Source organism: Balaenoptera ricei, chromosome 4 (genome assembly GCF_028023285.1).
Source record: "Balaenoptera ricei isolate mBalRic1 chromosome 4, mBalRic1.hap2, whole genome shotgun sequence".
In the NCBI taxonomy this organism is placed as follows: domain Eukaryota; kingdom Metazoa; phylum Chordata; class Mammalia; order Artiodactyla; family Balaenopteridae; genus Balaenoptera; species Balaenoptera ricei.
Genome location: NC_082642.1, coordinates 90,294,499 through 90,318,681, shown reverse-complemented (window position 1 = coordinate 90,318,681; position 24,183 = coordinate 90,294,499). Strand labels below are relative to the sequence as shown.

Below are 24,183 nucleotides of genomic sequence, written 5' to 3'. Positions count from 1 at the left end.
GGCTTCAAGTAAAACTACTAATCTGTCTTTTATCGTTGACTGTTTTTAAACTCCATACAACTGAACTATGACTTTTTTTTTTTTTTGGCTGCGTTGGGTCTTTGTTGCTGTGCACGGGCTTTCTCCAGTTGCGGCGAGCGGGGGCTACTCTTCATTGCGGTGCACGGGCTTCTCATTGCGGTGGCTTCTCTTGTTGTGGAGCACGGGCTCTAGGCGCGCGGGCTTCAGTAGTTGTGGCACACGGGCTCAGTAGTTGTGGCTCAGTAGTTGTGGCTCACGGGCTTTAGAGCACAGGCTCAGTAGTTGTGGCACACTGGCTTAGCTGCTCTGCAGCATGAGGGATCTTCCCAGACCAGGGATCGAACCCATGTCCCCTGCATTGGCAGGCAGATTCTCAACCACTGCGCCACCAGGGAAGCCCGGCATGTGGATTCTTAACCACCACGCCATCAGGGAAGTCCCTGGACTACAACTTCTTTTATTGAACCTTGTAACTGTGATAGTCATACACTTTATTGCATGCAGCAGTAATGTGTTCTTTTTAGTGCCGTGTAGTTTTTGGTTATAGGAATATATCACGATTTATTAATCCATTCTTCTATTCATGGACCTTTAGGTGGTTTCCATTTTTTGTTTATTAATAACAAAACTGCCATGAACATTCATTTACATGTCTTTTTGTGGACATGTGCTCTTAATTTAGAGATTTATTTTTTATATAAATGCATGCAAATGGTTATAGTTCTGTGACTGATATTCTATATAAAATTCTTGATAATTTTTTTTTTAGTAATTCTTGGTATTATTTCTTTTAGGCCCTGAACCTCTAGGTCACTGTTAATATGATGTGCTAAATAAAATACCAGTTAACATGTAAATATTGCCATGTACAGGCAATAATTATTAAAAAACCAAACTATAACCAACCCATATTTTCCCATGGCCTGACTCTTCTATAAAGTAATACAAGCTACAGAGTGGTGCAAAAGAACTCTGCTTGGCAAAGAGTCCTGGCTCTTTGGATAAGTCACTTAAGTTTTCTCCATCTCAATTGTTTCATCTGTAAAATGAAAAGGTGAAGCTAAATGAACTCTTTTTTTTTTTTCATTGGAGTATAATTGTTTTATAATGTTGTGTTAGTTTCTGCTGTACAACGAAGTGAATCAGCTATGTGTATACATATATCCCATCCCTCTTGGACCTCCCTCCCACCCTGCACCCCCATCCCATCCATCTAGGTCATCACAGAGCACTGAGCTGAGCTCCCTGTGCTATACAGCAGGTTCCCACTAGCTAGCTACTTTACACATGGTAGTGTATACATGTCAATCCTAATCTCCCAATTCATCCCACCCTTATATCCTATCTTGTTTTAATAAGATACAATCTTCTTAGGCTAGCCATAAAGCCACTATTATTTATGGAACTTAACATGCTATGATTCTCAGATTCTAGTCTTAGCACTCTCCTAAAAGAGAAGAACAAGAACAAAAAAAACCAAATACCTATAGTTAAAAGGTGGGAGACCATCTGCAAATCTTGAAGTTAGAGGATTTCCATCTTTATCATGGTAGAATGCAAATAGCCCAGCAGAGAAACCCTGTAAGAAAAAGTTCAAAATGTCTTACAGTGAAAAATATCAAATCTGATTATAGATATCACAACATGCCACTATCAAAAGAGAACACTGATACAACCACATAAAAGCGTCAGGCCAATACTTCTACAGGAACTTGTCATATACTGGAATTGGACTGAAATTAAGTGTTTCATATTATGAATTTTAAATTTCAATTACTTGAGATAATTCTAAGTGAGGAAACCAAAAGTAATAGTAACAGAGACATTCTTTGGTTGGTATAGACAATGCATTTATTTGTTTAAAGACGTGTTTATCATAGTTGGTCCTCTTCACATGAACTTACTAACAAACTCTACAATTGCAACCAGGTAATGTTACTATTAACAATTAACAATACAGTTTAGAGCAGGGGGGTGTGCTCGTAAGATCACTCATAAAAATTCCAAGTCTTTGATACCAAAGTCCATATTTAATATATATCTATATCTAAAATAAAAAAGACTATAAATGTGTGTTTATGTGGGGGGGTGTATACTTTGGAAAAAAGACTGGAAACATATATCGAAATGTTAGCTGTGGTTCTTTTGGTGGTAGAGTAACGTGTAAAATCATCTGTATTTCTAAAAGTTTTTTACAATGTGAATTTGTGTGTTTTTGGTTTTTTTCTTTATAAATTTATTTATTTATTTATTTATTTATTGGCTGTGTTGGGTCTTCGTTTCTGTGCGTGGGCTTCCTCTAGTTGCGGCGAGCGGGGGCCACTCTTCATCACGGTGCGTGGGCCTCTCACTATTGCGGCCTCTCTTGTTGCGGAGCACAGGCTCCAGACGCGCAGGCTCAGCAATTGTGGCTCACAGGCCCAGTTGCTCCGCGGCATGTGGGATCTTCCCAGACCAGGGCTCGAACCCGTGTCCCCTGCATTGGCAGGCGGATTCTCAACCACTGCACCACCAGGGAAGCCCCAATTTGTGTGTTTATAATCACATTTTTAGACAGTATTTTTAAGAAGTCTTCTGTTTTAATAAGATAGTAGCTACTTCACATAAAGGTATTCAAATTCCCATTCTCTATCCCCTCTCCCAAATAAGATGAGAAAATGGGCCAAAAAAAAAAAAATACTGACATTTGATATCTCCTATTTCATTAGTGAGATTTCTTTTCTTACTTTGTTTCCTAACCTAATAACTAAAACAAAGTGCTCTTGTAACTACTAATTTAAGTATGTTTATACATTGAGACTATGCTATAGTTTATATCCAAATAACTAACAATCACAAATGATCACTTAATTAATCAATTTCTTTGGCAAATGTCTTTGCTTACATAACCGTGGCCTGTGTCATTCAAGGCTTGCCAAAATGATTAATGGAATCCAGAGTATTCTTTTATTCCTACATTTCTTCTTTTTTAATCTCTGAAGATGCAAAGAACATTTAATGGAGTCAGGTAAGAAAATCTAAACAGTTTTTAATATACAATTCACTGAGGTTATATAAAGCTTAAAATAGTATGCTGTGCCTCATCTTTCATAATATTCTAAATACACATTTTTTTCCACAATATCAATTTGAAAATTTTTCTAAGCACTCACATTTCAGAAGGCTTATCTGGTATTGAAAGAATCAGGAATGACTGTATTGATAGCTAGAGCATATATAACTTTATAGGGAATAAGTGTATCTGTTAAACATTTAATTCTTACCATCCTCCAGGATGGTTTTTGAGACAAACTAATATTTTAAATTTCCTAGGTTTTTACAATTTTTTAAATAATTCAAATACACAAAAAAGTTTAAAAATCTAATAGAAACTTATGTATACTCTTTAAGAGGATTTAAGATATTAGTTTTGCCATATTTTCTTCAGACTTTTTTTTAAAGAAATAAAACACTGCAGAATAAATATCGTTAAAGGCCCACTACCTTCACCCTTTCTCTTCCCACTTTTCCCAGAGGTAATCACTACCTTAAAGTCAATGTACATAGTAACTCTCACACATGCTTTTATATTCAATGGTGTCTGACTTTAATTTGAGACTCCCTGATTGCTAAAGTAAATGTGAATATGTTCTCATATACTTCTTGGCCAATTGGACCTTTTCTTTTGTGACCTGCCTGTTCAAAACCTAATTTACCTCATGTCTGGGACCTCTGCATTCATGTTCACTTATATACTGCATTTAAAACCTGCTGTTTTTTTCTGGTTCTCTCAACATCAAGTATCTATTGTTTTTGGAGCTTAAAGCTTAAAATGTTACTTAGAATGATGTTTGTCTTTCATCACAATAGCAGGTTTGACTTACTTTTTTAATAAAAGGAAAAGAGATGATTCATTTTAGAATCTCCTTACTTGAAGAACAGAAGTGCTATCTGGATACACTAGAGTTTCACTGAATTATCCAAGGTATTTGCTGATTTAAAGACTGAGGTCATACATAATAGCTCACGAAATAAGACGAATAAATGATAGCCACTAATTTTATTATACCTTACTATGTAGAGCATGGTGCTAAGCCATTTATGTTTCATCTTATTTAATCCTCAAGAAAAAAATCCATTGTAATATGTACTACTATCTTCATTTTATAGATGAAACAGAGGCTTACAAAGGCTAAATAATTTGTAATAGATCCCAAAGATTTTTAGCAGTAAAGCTAAGGAGATTCACACCTAGATCTGCGTGATCCATTCTCTCCCTCTCTCTTTTTTTTAATAATGTACTCTATAGTGGGTGCTACCATTTTTTTTTAATTTTTGTTTTTTATAAGTTTATTTATTTATTTTTGGCTGCATTGGGTCTTCGTTGCTGCATGGCGGCTTTCTCTAGTTGCGGTGAGCGGGGGCTACTCTTTGTTGTGGTGCGCAGGCTTCTCATTGCGGTGGCTTATCTTGTTGCGGAGCACCTGCTCTAGGCACGTGGGCTTCAGTAGTTGTGGCATGTGGGCTCAGTAGTTGTGGCTCGCGGGCTCTAGAGCACAGGCTCAGTAGTTGTGGTGCACAGGCTTAGTTGCTCCGTGGCATGTGGGATCTTCCCAGACCAGGGATTGAACCCGTGTCCCCTGCACTGGCAGGCAGATTCTTAACCACTGCACCATCAGGGAAGTCCCATTCTCTCTCTTAATCACTGCATTTTACTCCCATCTGTTTTCTAAACATATGAATGACGTCAGGAGGACATTTCCTAGGTTTTAGGCAACTTTATTTAATTCCCCAGACATATTGTAAAAGTTTACTACTTTGGACCAATTGGGGAAAAGCAAAGTTCTGAATCAGTTAGTATATATAAAATTCAGAAAGTGTAAATAGACCAAGAAGACTTTTAGAAATGAGATCTCTGTAAGAGATAAGATCTATAATTAGCATATCAGCTATCATTTTAGATGAAAGTGAATTTTTTTAATTACTAAGTTTTTTCTTAAGAAGCTTAATCATTTTTTCAGAACTCCTATTTGCCCAATAGATTTACTTGTTTAATTATTTTAGGTAGTATAACTCAACCGAGCCGCTATCCTAATCATTAAAAATTGTCTACTGGCAGAGGCCTAATCAACTAGGTTTTACTGAACATGATCTAAGATGCCACGTAATCCTAAATTTTAACATATACATCAAAATGAGAGTATAATCAGAAAATGAAGGCATGAAGGAGAGAACAATAGTTAACAGCAAAATTTACCAGGGCATGAATAATCTCATGTTTCACTGTGGACAGCATCCCAACAAACTCCTGAGGCTGGGTAGAGATCATATTTGGACACAGGTTAGCATATCCTGCAATTGGCCTGTTAAAACAGACATTAAATGTTTAATTATATTCCAGGACAATATGTATTATACTTATTAACCTATATTTTTCTATCAAAAACTGATCAAGGTCAGAAAAATCTTTGTGAAATATCAAATGTCATTTTATAACATAACATCTAACTTTCACTATCTTTTACTTTCAAGACATATACCTGTGTTTTCCTATGACATGGCTAATCAACTCCTGTTCCCACAAGAGGATAGAGTCAGTTAATTATACTTCAGTGTGAATTTGTAAAGTATGTCAATATGTACCAAAAAAGGGAATGAACTAAAAAATTTAAATTATAACACTATTTTACTTGCAAAATTCATTTCTGACTTCAGCATTTCACTATATATATAGGCACAGGGACAGACAAGTAGGTAGAGAGGAAAAGTAGGTACAAAATAGGACAATAAGCAAATCATTCAGGTTGCTGCAAGTTGCTGAACCTTCTGATTTCCATTTCACTATCCCCTTTCTCCTGTCCCACTAATGCCTTCATTAACATAAAAAAATTTTTTAAAATTTATTTATTTAATTTATTTATTTTTGGCTGTGTTGGGTCTTTGTTGCTGTGCATGGGCTTTCTTCTAGTGTGGTGAGCGGGGGCTACTCTTCGCTGCGGTGTGCGGGCTTCTCACTGCGGTGGCTTCTCTTGTTGCAGAGCATGGGCTCTAGGCGCGCGGGCTTCAGTAGTTGTGGCACACAGGCTCTAGAGCGCAGGCTCAGTAGTTGTGGCGCACGGGTTTAGTCGCTCTGTGGCATGTGGGATCTTCCCGGACCAGGGCTCGAACCCATGTCCCCTGCATTGGCAGGTGGATTCTTAACCACTGCCACCAGGGAAGCCCAACATAAAGTTTTTTATCTTCCTATTATCTTCTTTCATACAGTATTCTATACCTTCTAGAATCTACAGAATTCTATATTTCTTTCTGAGCCTAGAACTTGAGAGTCCAAGAGCTGACAAGGACCCACAGTAATTCAATCAGTTTCACCATGCACCCACCTGCCTTTCAAAAGCTGTGACAAACAGTAAGGAACCCCAAGGTGTTTCTCCCAACACTACCTCAACATTTTACCATAGAAATACCACAAACCTCCCCAAATGGTGATGGCCTATTTACAGAGTAACATTTGCCTTATTTAGTTAAAAAAACATACAGTGCACTTTCTTCATACTTGAAAACAACAGACTTACACTTAGAAAAGTATGAGTATAATTCACTCACCAAAATATTGCCACGGTGACCTCTAAGATATAAAATAAACATCACTATCAGGCTTAAACCCTGTCAGGGACTTCCTACTGCATTTAGAATGAAACAGCCCTGTCTACTTCTCCCTCCAATGCATCCCCTAAAGCTCTCATCCTCAAACACAGTTTCCACTGGAGTGGCTTCTAACAGCAACAGGTAGACACAGCATTTTCCTAACATAAGCTCTTTCTCCAGCTCTTTATTTGGCTGAAGCCTATCGATTTTCAGGTTATATCTAAAGTTTCACTTTTTCAAAGAGGCCTTTTTTGCCCAGTTGATCTAAATTATGTTTCCCCCTTTTGTTCTCTTTAATGTTGCAACACCCTGTCTTTTTCTACAAAGTATTTATCATATTTGAAGTCACATGTCTATTTGTATCAGTATTTAACTAATATCTGACTCCCTCTGTAATTTGTAAGTTCCATGAGACAGGTACACGTGTCTATTTTGTTCACCTAGTCTGCTGGCAACATATTAAGCGCTCAAATATTTATGGAATGAATTAACGCAATATAGCAGTTTTGAAGGAAAGTTTCACTTCTATCAAAAAGATTCAAAAAGAACAACTTAAGATATTGCTCTTCTAACATCAACATTCTCCTCATAAGAAAACAAAATCTTCCCCAGGTATGAGAATACATACATGAGTAGCTTCAGATTCACTGACACGAGGAACATTTATTCTTTCAGCTAGTCATTCATACCTAAAGCGAACCAAATGTTCAAGTGCCTTAAAGAAACATAATAGCAGTACAATGAAAGTGAGATGCATCTCTGGGCTATGGGATTCTCATCTATGTGATAACTCCTATGTTGGATTCTCTCCCAAAAGACAATTAGATACTTTAAGTACTTTCAGTATTATCAGATGCTGAAAGGAGTTGAACTAATCTAGGCCCATCTCAACATGGGATTTTATATCCCTCTCCCTACTTCCCCAGGGAAGCCATTCTGTTCCTAATACATAAGGTTCACTTTAACATGTCTTTTGTTTAAAAAAGTAATAAAAGCTCATTGGAAAAAGCTATATATCCAAACATATAGAAATGCATGAAGAAAAAAGTAAAAATTCCCTATTTTACAAACTGCCGCCACTAAATTCCACTATCACAGGTAACTGCTATCAACAGTTGGGGTGCTTTATTTTTTAGCGTAACCAGCCATCCTGGTTTGCCTAGGACTGAGGGATTTCCCGGGATATGGGATTTTAGGGCTAAAACAAGGGTACTCCCGAGAAAACTGGGATAGCTGGTAATCCTAATTATTTTTGACTTTTACCTTAGCACATTCAAGTCCATACAGATTTTTAAAACAAGTATGAAATCGTATTATGTACACTGTTTTGCAATGTTCTTCTGACACTCAACAGTATATTAAAAATGAGATTGTGTGTGTGCACAATCCATATGGTTTAGGTCAAATTCAGATAAAGAACCATGATTTTGCAGCACTGCTATTATGAAGGCATATTTCTCAAAGACATCTACTTTAAGAAGTATCTCATTTTATCAAGTAACTTGTCATTCATTTAGCACTTCAAATGCCATATTTCCTTGATATTGAGACACCAGTAATTATAAAATATCATAAATTTAATGACAGCTTCTCAGGAAAAAAGGAACACTCTATTAAATACATATATTTTTTTACTAAACAATAGTACATATACATCTGCAAAACCATATAGCACTTCCTTCTTCAGTAATATATTAAATATTTGACTCGATGCATTCTCAACATTCAGAAGCTAAAGATTTTTATTTCATGGATCAACAATTACATAGTAACATGCTAACAGACTGCTTTCATAATCCATGATGCCGATTTTGACCTCCTTACCACCTTCAGTATTGACAGTATAATTCTGAAGCATATATTAGTGTTTCCTTTGTATTGGCTACTTGGTCCTACTAATAATTTCATTTTTTCCTTACATTAATTAGACATCAATAGAAGTGAAACAGCTCTTTAAAGTCAGCTAGTATTTTGATAGGTAGATGAATGTTCAGGAACTCAGCAACGGTCCTTACATTCACTGGACCTTTGAATGTGGTCACATTAACTCTCCTAGATTTGAGACTGTCACATATAAACTATACTGAGACATACCAGTTTCTACTGCCTTTAACTGATTTGTCTGGTGTGTGACAGGCAATCTTCTGTATACATAACAACTTTATTTCAAGGCTGCTTCACTGAGAAAAATTTTTTGAAATATTTTGTAAATAAAAAAGAGGACTCTTTTTTGGCCAAGCGGCATGTGGGATCTTAGTCCAACCGGGGACTGAACTGGCTCCTCCTGCAGTGGAAGTGCGGAGACTTAACCACTGGACTGCCAGGGAAGTTCTGGGACTCTAAACTCTTTAGAGACAATTAAGCTAAGTGAAGGACATAATGATATGACAATTAGATGAAGAGTTATTTTGAACATCTTACAGTTTAGCACAGAAGTGCTAAAATTAGAGCTCAAATTGTTTCCTTAGAGAGGTGCCATCACTTTCAAAGAAAATTCTATTGACAGTAGACTTTTCCTTTGGAATTGGTACTTATATTACCATATGCATAGCAGTCGTATAACCTGGTTCCCCCATCACACCCCAATCCAGGCTGTATGCCATTTCTTACTACTGGAGGTAATCTGGCAAATGCAAACTTACTGTACTCTCAACACTTAGAATATGGTTTAAGAGTTCTTATTTTAGATCTTGGGAAATAAGTCTCAGGGGAAAGTTTACCTGTCCATTTTTGCTTCCTGCTGACAATAGGCTGCATAAGAGATGATGTTTTCATGGCTGCACCTCTCAGTGGCCAGAGCACCAACATAAAGAACAAAGTCTGCATCCCGGACTCCCTCTTGGTCTGGCACACCCACTGCTCCACAGGGCCACTTACCCCCACAGCAGACTCTGCATTGCTAAGCCCATGGGGGACAACAACGGAAAAACAGACCAGAGATGAGGTTAGCTATCAGGACTTTTAATTTATAATGAATCCAGACTCTAAATATGTATGATTTAATTTTTATTTATTATCCTTCAGCTTTTATCAAAATCCATACCTCTTTCTACTCAATTCCTATCTCTAATTTTAAATTTATTTTATTAAAATTTCTACTTTCTATACTATAATCATAAATGTATAATATTAATTAAAAGAAACAATTGATATTTATAAAGGGCATCCAACCAGGGTACAAAAAAGACAGCAATAGAAAAGGTTTTATTAAACCCTGAAACTAGGTGAAAATTACAAGGGACCTTCTTGTACACATTTTTTTTAGCAATTTCCCGTGAATCTATAGTTACTTCAAAACTAATTAATAAAAAACTTTATTTACTGGAAGTATTTCCCTATTATAAGTAATTCATGTATCTTGTTAAAAATTCAGATAATACAAAAGTATATAAGGTAAAAAGTTAAAGTCATCTTGTAATATTACCTTTGTTTCTAGTTTTCTAAGCAAACTTTGCCCTTTTAACATACTTTTTTTAGAGAACTTCTTCTATCAAAGTTCCTAAACAATGATAATCTCCAAATTATATATAGGAAAATCAGTAAATGGTGTTTTTTTTAAGGCGTAAGTGATGCTTGTAGAGAGAGAAAAGACAGAAATTCTCATTTCATTACATTGTTTTTTTTTTTTTTTAATTAATTAATTAATTTATTTATTTATGGCTGTGTTGGGTCTTCGTTTCTGTGCGAGGGCTTTCTCTAGTTGTGGCAGGCAGGGGCCACTCTTCATCGCCGTGCGCAGGCCTCTCACTATCGCGGCCTCTCTTGTTGCGGAGCACAGGCTCCAGACACGCAGGCTCAGTAGTTGTGGCTCACGGGCCCAGTTGCTCTGCGGCATGTGGGATCTTCCCAGACCAGGGATCGAACCCGTGTCCCCTGCATTGGCAGGCAGATTCTCAACCACTGCGCCACCAGGGAAGCCCTTCATTACATTGTTTACTCTTGTTTCTCTAATACATGTATTTATAATTTTAAAATTCAATTACTTTAATCTATTAATAGTTCATATTAAGAAAAGCTGTGATTTAATAGCATTCTTTCAAATGATCTCTCATTTATTTAAAAAAAAAAAAAATCAGGACCCCCAAGAAGATAAGTAGAAAGCAGAATTTGAAAAAGCCAAAAGAATAAAAACAAAAATACCTTAGAAAAAAAGCAAAGAAATGTGCCTTAAAATGTCTAGGAAATATCTCTAAATGTCTTAGGAAAAGAGATAAATATGTAATTAACAAGTTGTTTTAATTTTTAAACATGTTCCCAAAACCCTCTATGCTTTCAAGAAATTTGATAAAAGAAATGGAAACTGAGTAAGTTAGCTGTATTAGTGCCAATACACAGGGTTCTAAAAGCCTTTAGTGAGCTTCAAATACTCTGAGAAAAAAATTATAAAGTAAACTTCAACTATATGCTTAATTTTGCTTACAAAGTCAATGTTTGATAATGTATTCATTTTCTAAAAGTAATGAGAGAACACAGCTCAGTAGAGAAAAGCAGCTAAAGCAATAATCATATTTTCCAAAATATAGCTATAAATAAATTGGCTTTCTGGTTTATGCATTTAAAATTTTTATATTTTTTCTGATACAAATAATAGATGCTTAATATGAAAAATTAGAACATTACAAAAATGTATAAGTTACCAAATAAAAGCCCCCCATAATCCAACTCAATGAAAACCATTAAAATTTTAATGTCTCCAGATTTTTTAATATACATATATCTCCAGATTACTTCATAATTTTTTATATGTGTATATACACTTCTTATTTTTATTTTTTATGTTTTTATTTCAGCTTTATTGAAAGCTGAATAATTGATGATAATTTTTAATTTTTAAATGAAATAGACTAACTACCCATACTGATTTACAACTATTTTTTTTCCATTTAAAAGCTTAACTATCTTTCCAAATCAGTATATAAAGATCTATTTCGTTCTTTTTTTTTTTTTAATATTTGTGTATTTATTTTGGCTGCACCGGATCTTAGTTGTGGCATGCAGCCTCTTAGTTGCGGCATGCATATGGGATCTAGTTCCCCAACCAGGGATTGAACCTGGGCCTCCTGCATTGGGAGCACAGAGTCTTACCCGCTGGACCACCAGGGGAGTCCTTCTACTTCATTCTTTAACAGCTGTGTAGTGCTCCATTATGTGGTTATGCCATAATTTAACTAATATTAATATAGGCATATTTATAGTTTTGCAAAGAATATCCTTGAACATATATTACATAGTTATAAGTATTTTTATGGAATACATTTCCAGGTTGGGTTAAAGCATACACATTATCTTTATTTGAAGAGATAATGTTAAATTGCCCTTTAAAAATTCTGAGGTATATAGTTGCTAAAAGATGTTTTGGAGGGCAAAGATAACGTCCTAAGCAGAAATGATTCAGCAGCCCCAGAGATTAATTGAAAAAAGAAAAAAATAATTAAATTCACTTGAAAACCAATGGAAGAATAAAATCAGCACACCTAACTGTGATTGCTTTTGGTAGAGAATGAAGCTTTTGAACTTAAGTCTGTAAAATCTTCTTAGTGACAATCACAGATTGAAAATCTGTCATAAGTTTATCCTAAAGACTAAGAACATTGCTAAGAGCAGGGTGAAATACCTGGAGGTGCTCCTCAGGTACTATAATGGGGCCACATTTTGTATGCTCTGCACATTCCTCAGTACAGCATCTATGGTGATCATTTTCCTTCCGTAGGTATTGGTATTGGTTTGTTGCACATTGTCTTCAGTTCATTTGTACATCAAAGTTTAATTACAGAAAAAAAAATAAAGATGAGTTCACAGCAGTTAAAACATTATAAAAAAACTAGTAGCTGCTATATTTAGTTCATTTATAATAGTTACTATTTTAGTTAGAAAAGTAGTCTAAGAAAGAATTTTGGTTCCGTGGCAAATCCTTCTGATCTGGGTTTTCAAACACTCAAATACTTCAAAAGCCAATACTGTACACATGAAGGAGGAAGGAAGGGGATATGGGAAAAAGGGTACAACTACACCCAAGGAAAAGATCCAGTGGGTCACCTCATAATGGAAAATCGGGGAAAGAATGATTACCCAACAGATGCTCTTTTATTCTTTTTAAATATCTTACAGTTTGGTCTCCAGGAACCAGCATAATAAAATACTCCAGTATAAATCTCACAATTTGCCATACTGACAGAATGGGGAGGGCAGAGTACTAAACAACTGAAGAAAATGACGGGTGTGTAATGCGACATACCTACTAAGTAATATGGTGCCCGCAGGTCTACGAACCTGAAAAGTCTTCTCTAAATAAGAAACAGCTTGTGGAAAAAGTTTGGTCTAAATAAAAGTTGGAAAAAAAAAACCAGTCAGAATTACAGCTAAAAGATAAACTATATTTAAAACAAGTAAGCATAGGATATTAACGACTAAGGGGAAAGAAGGAAAAAGCCTTATAATTCTGGAATATAGGTACTAGTCAAAGGTTGTGTGACTAGGGCTGGGGAAAGACTGAGTCTAGGAGCAAAGGAATTTCCTCATTTTCTAGTTTAGTTTGGAGGAAAGAACACCAGAAAGTTCCTTCCCTACCCCATTTAAATAGAATACTATAAAATATAAATTGCAACTATTAATCTTACTTTAAATTTGAGACTGATTTAGATTATTCCAACATGAAGGTAGTTTATGTTAAGAAAATCTTATATTTAGAAGATCTACTTTAGCCTCACCCATTTCTGTGGCCCATAATGAATTGGCTTAATGTGTGTGTGTGCCTCTGTAACAGTTAAAAAACTTATGAGGCTAGCACCTCTATAAATGACCTTGGCATTTCATACTATCAGGCCAATTAATCTTCAGGAGAATGAGCATTTCCACCAAGAGAATAGTGTTCTCAATGTTTTTAAAACATCGTCTTTTTCATCCTATCCTAAGCATGCTCTGCTCCCCTAAAACTTAAGAGGACAAGTAAAAAAATGAGAATGATTTAATATCAAATTATAAAATGAGAAGACTAACTTAATATCAAATATGAACAAAGTTTTAGTGAGTGCATCACAAAAACACCTTGGTGATAATGAGAAATACATTCACTACCAACACCTTTTATTCAGTCATTCACAAAATAGTCATGTGTAAGTTTTTCATTACTGAAGTAAAATTTACATACAATAAAATGCACCATTTTAAGTGTCCAATTCAAGCTATGAGTATTTATTACATACCTTTACAAGGTGTCTTTTCTCAGGGAGCAACCTGAAAATGATGACATAAAACATAAAGATTGCCATGTTGAGGGCAAACCACTGTCTCATTTTTGTTCAGAATACAAATGGCAGGAGTCCCAAGGAATGCTTTGTGGAAGCATGCCATATCAGTCCCTCTAAATCTCAGTGAGCATTTCAGAGTTGATCACATACTGTCTCATTCATTTGGGAAGTTAAAGACAGGGAAAGACATCAGCTACTCCCAACAGCTCTTCATAAACTACTACAGATTCATAATTTATCTCTTTTCTGGACACCTTCTTACTCTAAATTAAAAATTAGGCTATATCATCTCTCTGGTTAATAATTTTGTAAATGTTCTTATTATTGTATATATTAGTATTTTGTCTTATTGTTCCTCCAAGTACTTAAGTGCCTTCCAGGTCTGTTATTGACCACATAGGTAGATATACACTGGTGTGTTTAAATTATTCATGATGTATAGATTTAAATCATATCCCATGGCCTTCATCTTTCTAAACTAAAAAGCATATTTAGCTTAATTCCATTTTGAGGGTGCATTAGCATCTAGTTCCATTTATGGAACTCCAGGTAACAGATGAAAATATTTTCAATAGTTTGATTCTTAATAAAAAAGATGACAAATAATGGTGTACTTACTCTTCAATACTTTTATCATAGACAGTCTTGATTCTTAAATGTTCATTAACATCTCTCTTTACAACATGATTTGCCTTAAGATGGACCTTATTTATGACCTGAGAAAAAGGAACAGATTTGAAAAAAATGTATAGATTAGCTAATTGAGGTCCCAACTTAAAATCAGTAAACTAAATTTCAAGTGTAATACCCAGAAAAAATACAAGAACTAAATAAATTGAGAGACAGTTCATGCTCATGGATAGGAAGACTCAATATTATCAAGATGTCAGTTCTTCCCAACTTCATCTATAGATTCAATGTGATCCCAATCACAATCCCAGCAAGTTATGTTGTGCATATCAACAAACTAATTCCAAAGTTTATACAGATGGCAAAAGACCAAGAAGAGCCAACAAAATGTTGAAGAAAGAAACAAAGTTGGAAAACTGACACTACCTGACTTCAAGATTTACTATAAAGTTACATTATCAAGACAGTGTGGTACTGGCAAAAGAAATAACAAATAGACCAATGGAACAGAACAGAGAGCCCAGAAATAGGCTCACATAAGTACATTCAACTGATTTTTGACAAAGGAAAAAAGGCAATACAATGGAACAAAGATGATCTTTTCAACAAATGGTGCTGGAACAACTGGATATTCATATGGGAAAAAAAAAAAATGAATCTGGAGACAGACCTTACATCTTTCAGAAAAATTAACTCGAAATGGATTATAGACCTAAAATGTAAAACACAAAACTATATAAAACTCTTAGAAGATACCACAGGAGAAAAACCAGATGTCCTTGGATACAGTGATGACTTTTTAGATACAGCACTAAAGGTATGATCCATGAATTAAATAATTGATAATTTCAACTTTATTAAAATTAAAAACTTCTGCTCAATGAAGGTTAACATCAAGAGAATAAGAAGACAAGCCACAGACTGGGAGAAAGTATTTGCAAAAGACAAATCTGATAAAGGACTATTATCCAAAATATACAAAGAACTCTTAAAACTCAACAGTAAGAAAATGAGAGACTTCCCTGGCGGTCCAGTGGTTAAGACTCTGCGCTTCCAATGCAGAGGGCCCAGGTTCGATCCCTTTTCGGGGAACTAAGATCCCACATGCTATGCCCAGCGCGGCCAAAAGAAAGAAAAAGAAAATGAACAACCCAAGTAAAACATGGGCCAAAAACCTTAATAGACACCTCACCAAAGAAGGTATATGGATGGCAAGTAAACATACGAAGAGACGTTTCACATTATATGTCATCAGGGAAATGCAAATTAAAACAACAAGATATCACTATACACCTATTAGAATGGCCAAAATCTGGAACACATACGATACCAAATGCTGCCAAGGATGTGGAGCAACAGAACTCTCATTCATTGCTGGTGGGAATGCAAAATGTACAGCTACTTTGGAAGACAGTTTGGCAGTTTCTTACAAAACTAAACATACTTTTACCATAACCACCCAGCAATCATGCTCTTTGGTATTTACACAAATGAGTTAAAAACTTATTTCCAAACAAAAACCTGTTCAAGATGTTTATAGCAGCTTTATTCATAATTGCTACAACTTAGAAGCAGCCAAGATGTTCTTCAAGAGGTGAGTGTATAAATAAACAGTGGTACATCCAGACAATGGAATATTATTCAGAGCTAAAAAGATGAGCTATTAAGCCAGGAAAAGCCATGGAGGAACCTTAAATGCATATCAGTAAGTGAAATAAGCCAATCTGAAAAGGTTACATACTATATGATTCCAACTATATGACATTCTAGAAAAGGCAAAACTATGGACACAGTAAAAAGATCAGTGTTTGCCAGGGATGGAGGGGTGGGGGATTAATAGAGCACAGAGGATTTTGAGGGCAGTGGAACTACCCTGTATGATACTGTAATGACAGCTACATGTCTTTATACATTTGTCCAAACCCATAGAATGTACAACACGAAGAGTAAATCCTAATGTAAACTATGGACTTTGGGTGACTATGATAATGTCAATATAGTTTCATCAATTATAACAAAAGTACCACTCTGGTTGGGGATGTTGATAATAGGGGAGTCTATGCATGTGAGGAGGAACAGAGTATTTGGGAAATCTCTGTACCTTCTTCACAATTTTGCAGTGAATCTAAAACTGCTTTTAAAAAATAGTCTTTAAGGGCTTCCCTGGTGGTGCAGTGGTTAAGAATCTGCCTGCCAATGCAGGGGACACAGGTTTGAGCCCTGGTCCGGGAAGATCCCACATGCCGCGGAGCAGCTAAGCCCGTGCGCCACAACTACTGAGCCTGCACTCCAGAGCCCGCAAGCCACAACTACTGAACTCACATGCCACAACTACTGAAGCCGATGTGCCTAAAGCCCATGCTCCACGACAAGAGAAGCCACCACAATGAGAAGCCCGCGCACCTCAACGAAGAGTAGCCCCCACTCGCCACAACTAGAGAAAGCCCGCGCGCAGCAACGAAGACCCAACACAGCCAAAATAAATAAATAAATAAATAAAAAATAGTCTTTAATTAAAAAAAAATGAAGATGAGAAGACAATGGAACAAATAGTTAAAGTGCTAAAAGAAAGATGTTCAATACTGAAGTCTATCTCCAATGAAACTACCCTTCAAAAATGAAGAGGAAATAAAGATATTTCAGATAAACAAAAATTGAGAGAATTCATCTCCAGCAGACCTCCACTACAGGAAACACTAATGGAAGTTCTTCATGGTAATGGAAATGACACTAGAGGGTAACTTGGATCTTGTCTCAGTTCAGGCTGCTATAACAGAATACCATAAACTGGGTGGCTAACAAACAACAGAAATTTACTTCTCACAGTTCTGGAGGTTGACAAGTCCAAGATCAAGGCGCCAGAAGACTGGGTGCCTGGTGAAGGCCCACTTCTTGTTTCTTAAGGCCATAGTCTGGTTGTATCCTCTGGCAGAAGGGGCAAGGAGCTCTTTCATAAGGGTATTAATCTCATTCATAAGGGTTCTGCCCTCATGACCTAATCATCTACCAAAGACCCTATCTCCTAACCATTATATTGAGAGTTAGGCTTTCAACATATGAATTTTGGGGGAACACAAACATTCAGTATATACAAGATCTGTAGGAAGGAATGTGGACAAGTGGAAATGATAGATAAGTAAATACAAAAGTCTATTGTGTAGAAAACAGTTAACATAGCAGGCCTAAGACTACGATCTTTAGAAAGACCTGCTTGCAAGTTTGACCTTTCACTGGTCCCGGAATTTGAAAGGTAAACAGTCCCTACACTGACATAAAACTTCCCTAAGCAATAAGGCAGTCTCATTTTGCCCAAGCTGTTAATAGAAATAATACAGTTTATGCTGAACATCTGTTTACTTCTCAGAGTCAGGAATGTTAGTGACTGAAACTGTGCCTACATGACCAATCTCCAATAAAAACCCTGGACTCCTAGACTCAGACGAGCTTCCCTGTAGACAATTTGTGCTTGTTCTTACAAGTTACTGCTAAACGGATTAAGCATGTCCTATGTGACTCCACTAGGAGAGGACTCTTGGAAATGTCAACAAAAATTCAACTAACAATCAAGTTAAGAAGAGAAAAGTGTATTTAATTTGGGCCAAACTGAGGATTATAACCTGGGAGATAGACTCTCAGAAGTTCTGAGAACTGTTATGCCTGTTAGAAGTCAAAGGCACAGTCATATACATTCTCAAGACAAAGAATCATACATCAAAATGACATACTGATATTTTACATAAAGTTCACCAAAGATATATAGTCCAGGTAAGCACGTACAAAGGCAAAGAGAACAGTAAGTCACTACGGCCCCCTACAGAGTTGGGAAAGAATGGTATTCTTTTAAGAAATTACATTGCTAGTGCCAGAAGAAAGGGAAAAAATTGATCTTTACGGTCCAGCAGGCATTCCCATCTTTGAGGAGGTCTGTTTAATGTGTAATTCAGATGCACACAAGGAGGGAGGGAGGAGGCCCAAACGGACACAGAGACAGAACTTTATGTTTAAATTTTCTTGTCCTGCCTTAAAATACACATTTTATTTCATCAGAAGCTTGTGTCCGGTTTCCTTCAGTTTTTGCTCCAGGAGCCTTTTCTTTTCACTGATTGTGCTTGATATGTATCCTTTCACTGTAATAAATCTTAGCTGTGAGTACAACTATATGCTGAGTCCTGTGAGTCCTTCCAGCAAATCACCAAACCTGGGGTGGTTTGGAGACATTCAACAGAATTATACACATATTTCTTTTCTTCTTTTCATTTCTTTAGAGACATTAACTGTTTAAAACTAAAATTATAAAATTGCAATTGTGAGATTTATAATATATGTAGAGTTATTATATATTACGGTAATAGCAAAAGGACAAGGAAATAGTGACACTATACTGTTGAAAAGTTCCCATATTTAACATGGCTATAAACTTTAAGTAGATGTCATAAATTCAAGATATATATTATAATCAATAGAGCAAACATTCAAAAATATATTGCATTTTATTGTTGGTTAATTACACCTCAATTTAAAAAGTAAAGCAATGAGATATAGCTAAAAAGTAAACAAAGGAATTAAAATAGAATACTAAAAAACAGAAGGCACAAGCAGTCAAGTGAAACAAAGAAAAAAAATAGCTAAACTGCCAATCCAAACCCAACCATGTCAAAAATCACATTAAATGTAAACATTAAATGTAAAAGGACTGAACATTCTTGTTAGAAAGCAGAGACTGTCAGACTAGACAGAGCAAGATGCAACTATTTGCTATCTATAAGAAGCCCATTTTAACTATAAAGACACAGAAATTGAGAGTATAAGGATGGAAAAATACACATCACGTAAAGACTAATCAAAAGAAAGCCAGAGTGGCTATATTAGTATTAGACAAAGTGTATTTCAAAACAAGGAGTATTAATTACCAGGAATAAAGAGAGGGCAGTATGTAATGCTAAATGGGTCAATTCACCAAAAAAATAACAATGTAAAATGTGTAAACACCTAACAGCAGAGCTGCAAAATACGTGAAGCAAAAACTAAAAACTGAAAGGAGAAATAAACAAATCCACAATTATAGCTGGTGACTTCAACATTCCTATCTCAGTAATCAACACAAGTAGACAGAAAATCAGTGAGGACATGGGAGACCTGAGCAGCACTACAACTAACTTGACCTAAATGACATTTATAGAACCACCTGCCCCAACATCAGCAGAATGTACATTCTTCTCAAGTACACACAGAACGTTAACCTGGTTAGATTTTTGGCTATAAAACATTTTTTACTATAAAACAATCCTTAAGTAATACAAAAAACTGAAATCATACAAAGGATGTTTGCTATCCATAACTAAATTAAACTAAAATGCAATTAGGGAAAGATAACTGGGAAATCTCCAAATATTAGAAAATCAAACAACATTTTTTTTTTTTTTTGTGCCACACCACGAGGCCTTCGGGACCTTAGTTCCCGGACCAGGGATTCACTGTGCCCCCTGTAGTGAAAGCTTGGAGTCATAACCGCCAGGGAATTCCCAAACAACAAACTTTTAAATTATTCTTAGGTTGAAGATGAAGTCACAAAGGAGATCAGAAAATATTTTTAATTGAATGATAATAAGATTACAAGCAATTAATATTTGTGTGATGTAATTAGTGATTAGAAATTTATAACTTTAAATACTTATATTAGAAAAAATAATCTCAAACTAATGACCTAAGCTTCCACCTTAAGAAACTAGAAAATGAAGGGCAAATTAAACTCAAAGAAAGCAGAAGAAAGTAAATAATAAAGAACAGAAATCAATTAAATGGAAAACAGAAAAATGATAGAGAAAAATCAATGAAACCAAGAGGTGGTTCTTTGAGAAGATCAATACAATTGATATATCTCTAAGCAGACTAAGAGAGATGATACCAATTACCAATATCAAGAATGAAACAGGGCATATCACTGTAGACTTTACAGACTGTGATACTGTGATTTATAATAAAATATATATATTTGGTCTTTGCCCCATTTTTGGAATTTCCTAAGACCTCTGGAATTTCCTAAATGATAAAAGTGATCAGGTGTCTTTTGTCATGTTAATGAGGTAACTTTTGGAAGCACCTAAGGGTGGAGATTGGTTACCAGTGGAGCCAAGCATGTGAATAGAAGATTGGAACTTTCAGTCCTTCCCACCCCCTCTAACCTCTGAGGAGAGGAGAGGGGCTGGAGATCAAGTTCAACCACCAATGATTTAATCAATTATATCTATGTAATGCCTACCTAAAACCCGAAAGGATGGGGTTTGGAGAGCTTCCAGGGTGGTGAACACGTGGAGATTCCGGGAGAGTGACATGCTCAGAAAGCACAGAAGCTCTGTGCCCTTTCTCCATATGTTGCCCTATACATCTCTTCCATCTGACTGTTCTTGAGCTACATCCTCGTATAATAAACCAGTAATCTAGTAAGTAAAAATTTTCTCTGAGCTCTGTGAACCTCTTTAACAAATTAATCAAAACCAAAGAGGGGGTTGTTGGAACTTCCGATAGCTGGTTGGTCAGAAGCACAGGTAACCACCTGGACTTACATTGGATCAAATAGGGGAGAAGGGGCAATGCTGTAGGTCTGAACTCTTAACCTGTGTAATCTGATGCTATCTCTGGGTAGACAGTGTCAGAATTGACATGAATTGTGGGACACTCACCTGGTGTTGGAGAGTGGTTTGGTGATGTGTGGAAAACCCTTGACACATTAGAACTGGTAACTCAGAACCCTTTACAGACATTTAAAAGATCAAATGGGAACATTAAGAAAACTGTATTTCCATAAATTTGGCAACTCTGATGAAATGAAATTCTTTGAAAGATATGACTTACCGAAACACAATCAAGAAGAAATAGATAACCTGAATAGTCCAATATCTATTAAAGAAAATAAGTTCATAGTTTATAACACTCCAATAAAGAAAATTCCAGGCTGAGATACCTCCACTCATGAATTCTACTAAACATTTAAGGAAAAAACAATACTGCTTGTATACAAACTCTTTCTGAAAGTAGAAGAGGAAGAAATATTTCCCAAATCATTCTATAAGGTCAGCATTACCTTAATACCAATCCCAACAAAGCTACAGAAGGAAAAAAAGCCAAGTACAAACCAATATCCTTAATGAATACATATGCAAAATCATCAAAAAAACACTAGCAAATGAAATCCAGCAAAATGTAAAAAGGGTAATACATCATGATCAAGTGGGGTTTTATCTCAGGGGGATGCAAGGCTAGTTCATCATTCAAAAAATCAATCAATGTAACTCACAATATCAACAGAACAAAAAAAAAAAAGCTACATGATTATAACAATTGATGCAGAAAAGACATTTAATAAAATTCAACACCCATTCATGACAAAAACTGTCAGCAGGCTAGGAACAAAAAGTAATTTTCTTAACCTGATAAGGCACATCTACCAAAAATCTACAAACTAATACTTTTCTTTGCATGAAAATTTTTTATAGGGACTTCCCTGGTGGCACAGTGGTTAAGAATCTGCCTGACAATACAGGGGACACAGGTTCAATCCCTGGTCCAGGAAGATCCCACATGCTGTGGAGCAACTAAGCCTGCATGCCACAACTACTGAAGCTCACGCGCTGCAACTACTGAACCCACGTGCTGCAACTACTGAAGCCCGCGTGCTCTAGGGCCCATGTGCCACAACTACTGAAGCCCATGCGTCTACAGCCCATGCTCCACAACAAGAGAAGTCACCTCAATGAGAAGCCCGCGTACTGCAATGAAGAGTAGTCCCTGCTCACCATAACTAGAGAAAGCCCACGTGCAGCAATGAAGACCCAACGCAGCCAAAAAGAAAAAAAAAATTTTTTAATACAATTTTGAAAGGTTACTTTCAATTTACAATTATTACAAAATATTGGTTATAGTCCCTGTGTTGTACAATACATCCTTAAGCCTATCTTATACTCAGTAGTTTGTAGTTCTCCCCTCTCACCCCCCTCACTGGTAACCACTAGTTTGTTCTCTGTATCTGTGAGTCTGCTTCCTTTTTGTTATATTCACTAGTTTGTTGCATTTTTTAGATTCCACATATAAGTGATATCATACAGTATTTGCCTTTCTCTGTCCGACTTATTTCACTTAGCATAATGCCCTCCAAGTTCCTCCATGTTGCTGCAAATGGCAAAATTTTGTTCTTTTTTAAAGCTGAGTAGTGTTCCATGCAACTAATACTCTTTTTTTTTTTTAAAGTACACACACTCTTTTTTTTTTTTTTTAATTTTTTTTTAAAATTTATTTTTATTTATTTATGGCTGTGTTGGGTCTTCGTCTCTGTGCGAGGGCTCTCTCTAGCTGTGGCAAGCGGGGGCCACTCCCCATTGCGGCGCACGGGCCTCTCACCATCATGGCCTCTCCTTTTGCGGAGCACAGGCTCCAGACGCGCAGGCTCAGCAATTGTGGCTCACGGGCCCAGCTGCTCCGCGGCATGTGGGATCCTCCCAGACCAGGGCTCGAACCCGTGTCCCCTGCACCGGCAGGCAGACTCTCAACCACTGCGCCACCAGGGAAGCCCCCAACTAATACTCTTAATAGTGAAAGACTGAATGTTTTCCCCCTAAGATCAAGAACAATGCAAGGATGTCTACTCTCACCACTCTTATTCAATATTATAATGAAGGTCCCAGTCAGTATGATAAGGCAATATTAACATTAAATATTTGTAATAAGCAAAAGATACATATTGTAATCCCTAAACACACACACACACACAGCACGCACACGAACCCCACAGACAAGTGAAATGTATCGATAAAAGGATGGAAAATTCTAATCGTAAGCCAGGTGAAATGGCTATACTAATATCAGCAAAGCAGACTTCAAGACAGAGAGTATCACCAGAAATAAAGAGTAATATTTTATAATAATAAGGGGTTAATACCTCAGAAATACATAATTATAAATGTGAATGTACCTAACAATAGATTCAAAATCCATGAAGCAAAAGCTGACAGAACTAAAGGAAGAAAAAAAAATCTATAATCTTAGAAATTTTTAAAGACTCTCTTAGACAAAACATTTTAAGAATATAGAAATCTGTAGCCAATATTTTGTAATAACTGTAAATGGAATGTAACCTTTAAAAATTGTATAAAAAAAGAATATAGAAATCTGAAGTGTACCATCAATCACCTCACCTTTTTGACATGTATAGAAAGCTACACTCAATACCTATAGAATATATATTCTTTACTAGTACACAGAAAAGTTTAGCAGGATACAGCATATGCTGAGGTATAAATAAATCAATCTCAAATTTCAAAGAACTGAAATCTTACAAAAGATACTCGCTAAATTAGAAATCAATAACCATAAGATATCTAGAAAAGGACCACATATTTAGAAATTATATTTTAAACATTTTTAATAATCCATGGATCAAAGAAGAAATTACCAGGGAAAATAAAAATGAATTATCACTTTGAATGAAGTGATAATTAAAATACAATGTGTCAAAATCTGTGGAATGTAGCTACAGTTGTACTTTGAGAGAAATACAGGTCATTAAATGTTTATGGTAGAGAAGAAAAAAAAGGCTAAAAAACAATGATCTGGGACTTCCCTGGTGGCACAGTGGATAAGACTCCATGCTCCCAATACAGGGGGCCCA

The 24,183-nt window shown here is 36.0% G+C and overlaps 1 protein-coding gene across 2 annotated transcripts in view; it reads right to left on the bottom strand.

Moving 5' to 3' along the window:
• The window catches only part of LMLN (leishmanolysin like peptidase), a 127,432-nt gene that overhangs the window by 92,093 nt on the left and 11,156 nt on the right, over positions 1 to 24,183 (bottom strand). For both annotated transcript variants that reach the window (XM_059920915.1, XM_059920914.1), the window contains exons 2-8: positions 14,511 to 14,608; positions 13,848 to 13,878; positions 12,881 to 12,963; positions 12,260 to 12,383; positions 9,366 to 9,544; positions 5,258 to 5,363; positions 1,506 to 1,600 (exon numbers count right to left, since the gene is read on the bottom strand). In XM_059920915.1, the coding sequence (XP_059776898.1) occupies positions 1,506 to 1,600; positions 5,258 to 5,363; positions 9,366 to 9,544; positions 12,260 to 12,383; positions 12,881 to 12,963; positions 13,848 to 13,878; positions 14,511 to 14,608 (716 nt within the window). The remainder of the gene's footprint in view (positions 1 to 1,505; positions 1,601 to 5,257; positions 5,364 to 9,365; positions 9,545 to 12,259; positions 12,384 to 12,880; positions 12,964 to 13,847; positions 13,879 to 14,510; positions 14,609 to 24,183) is intronic.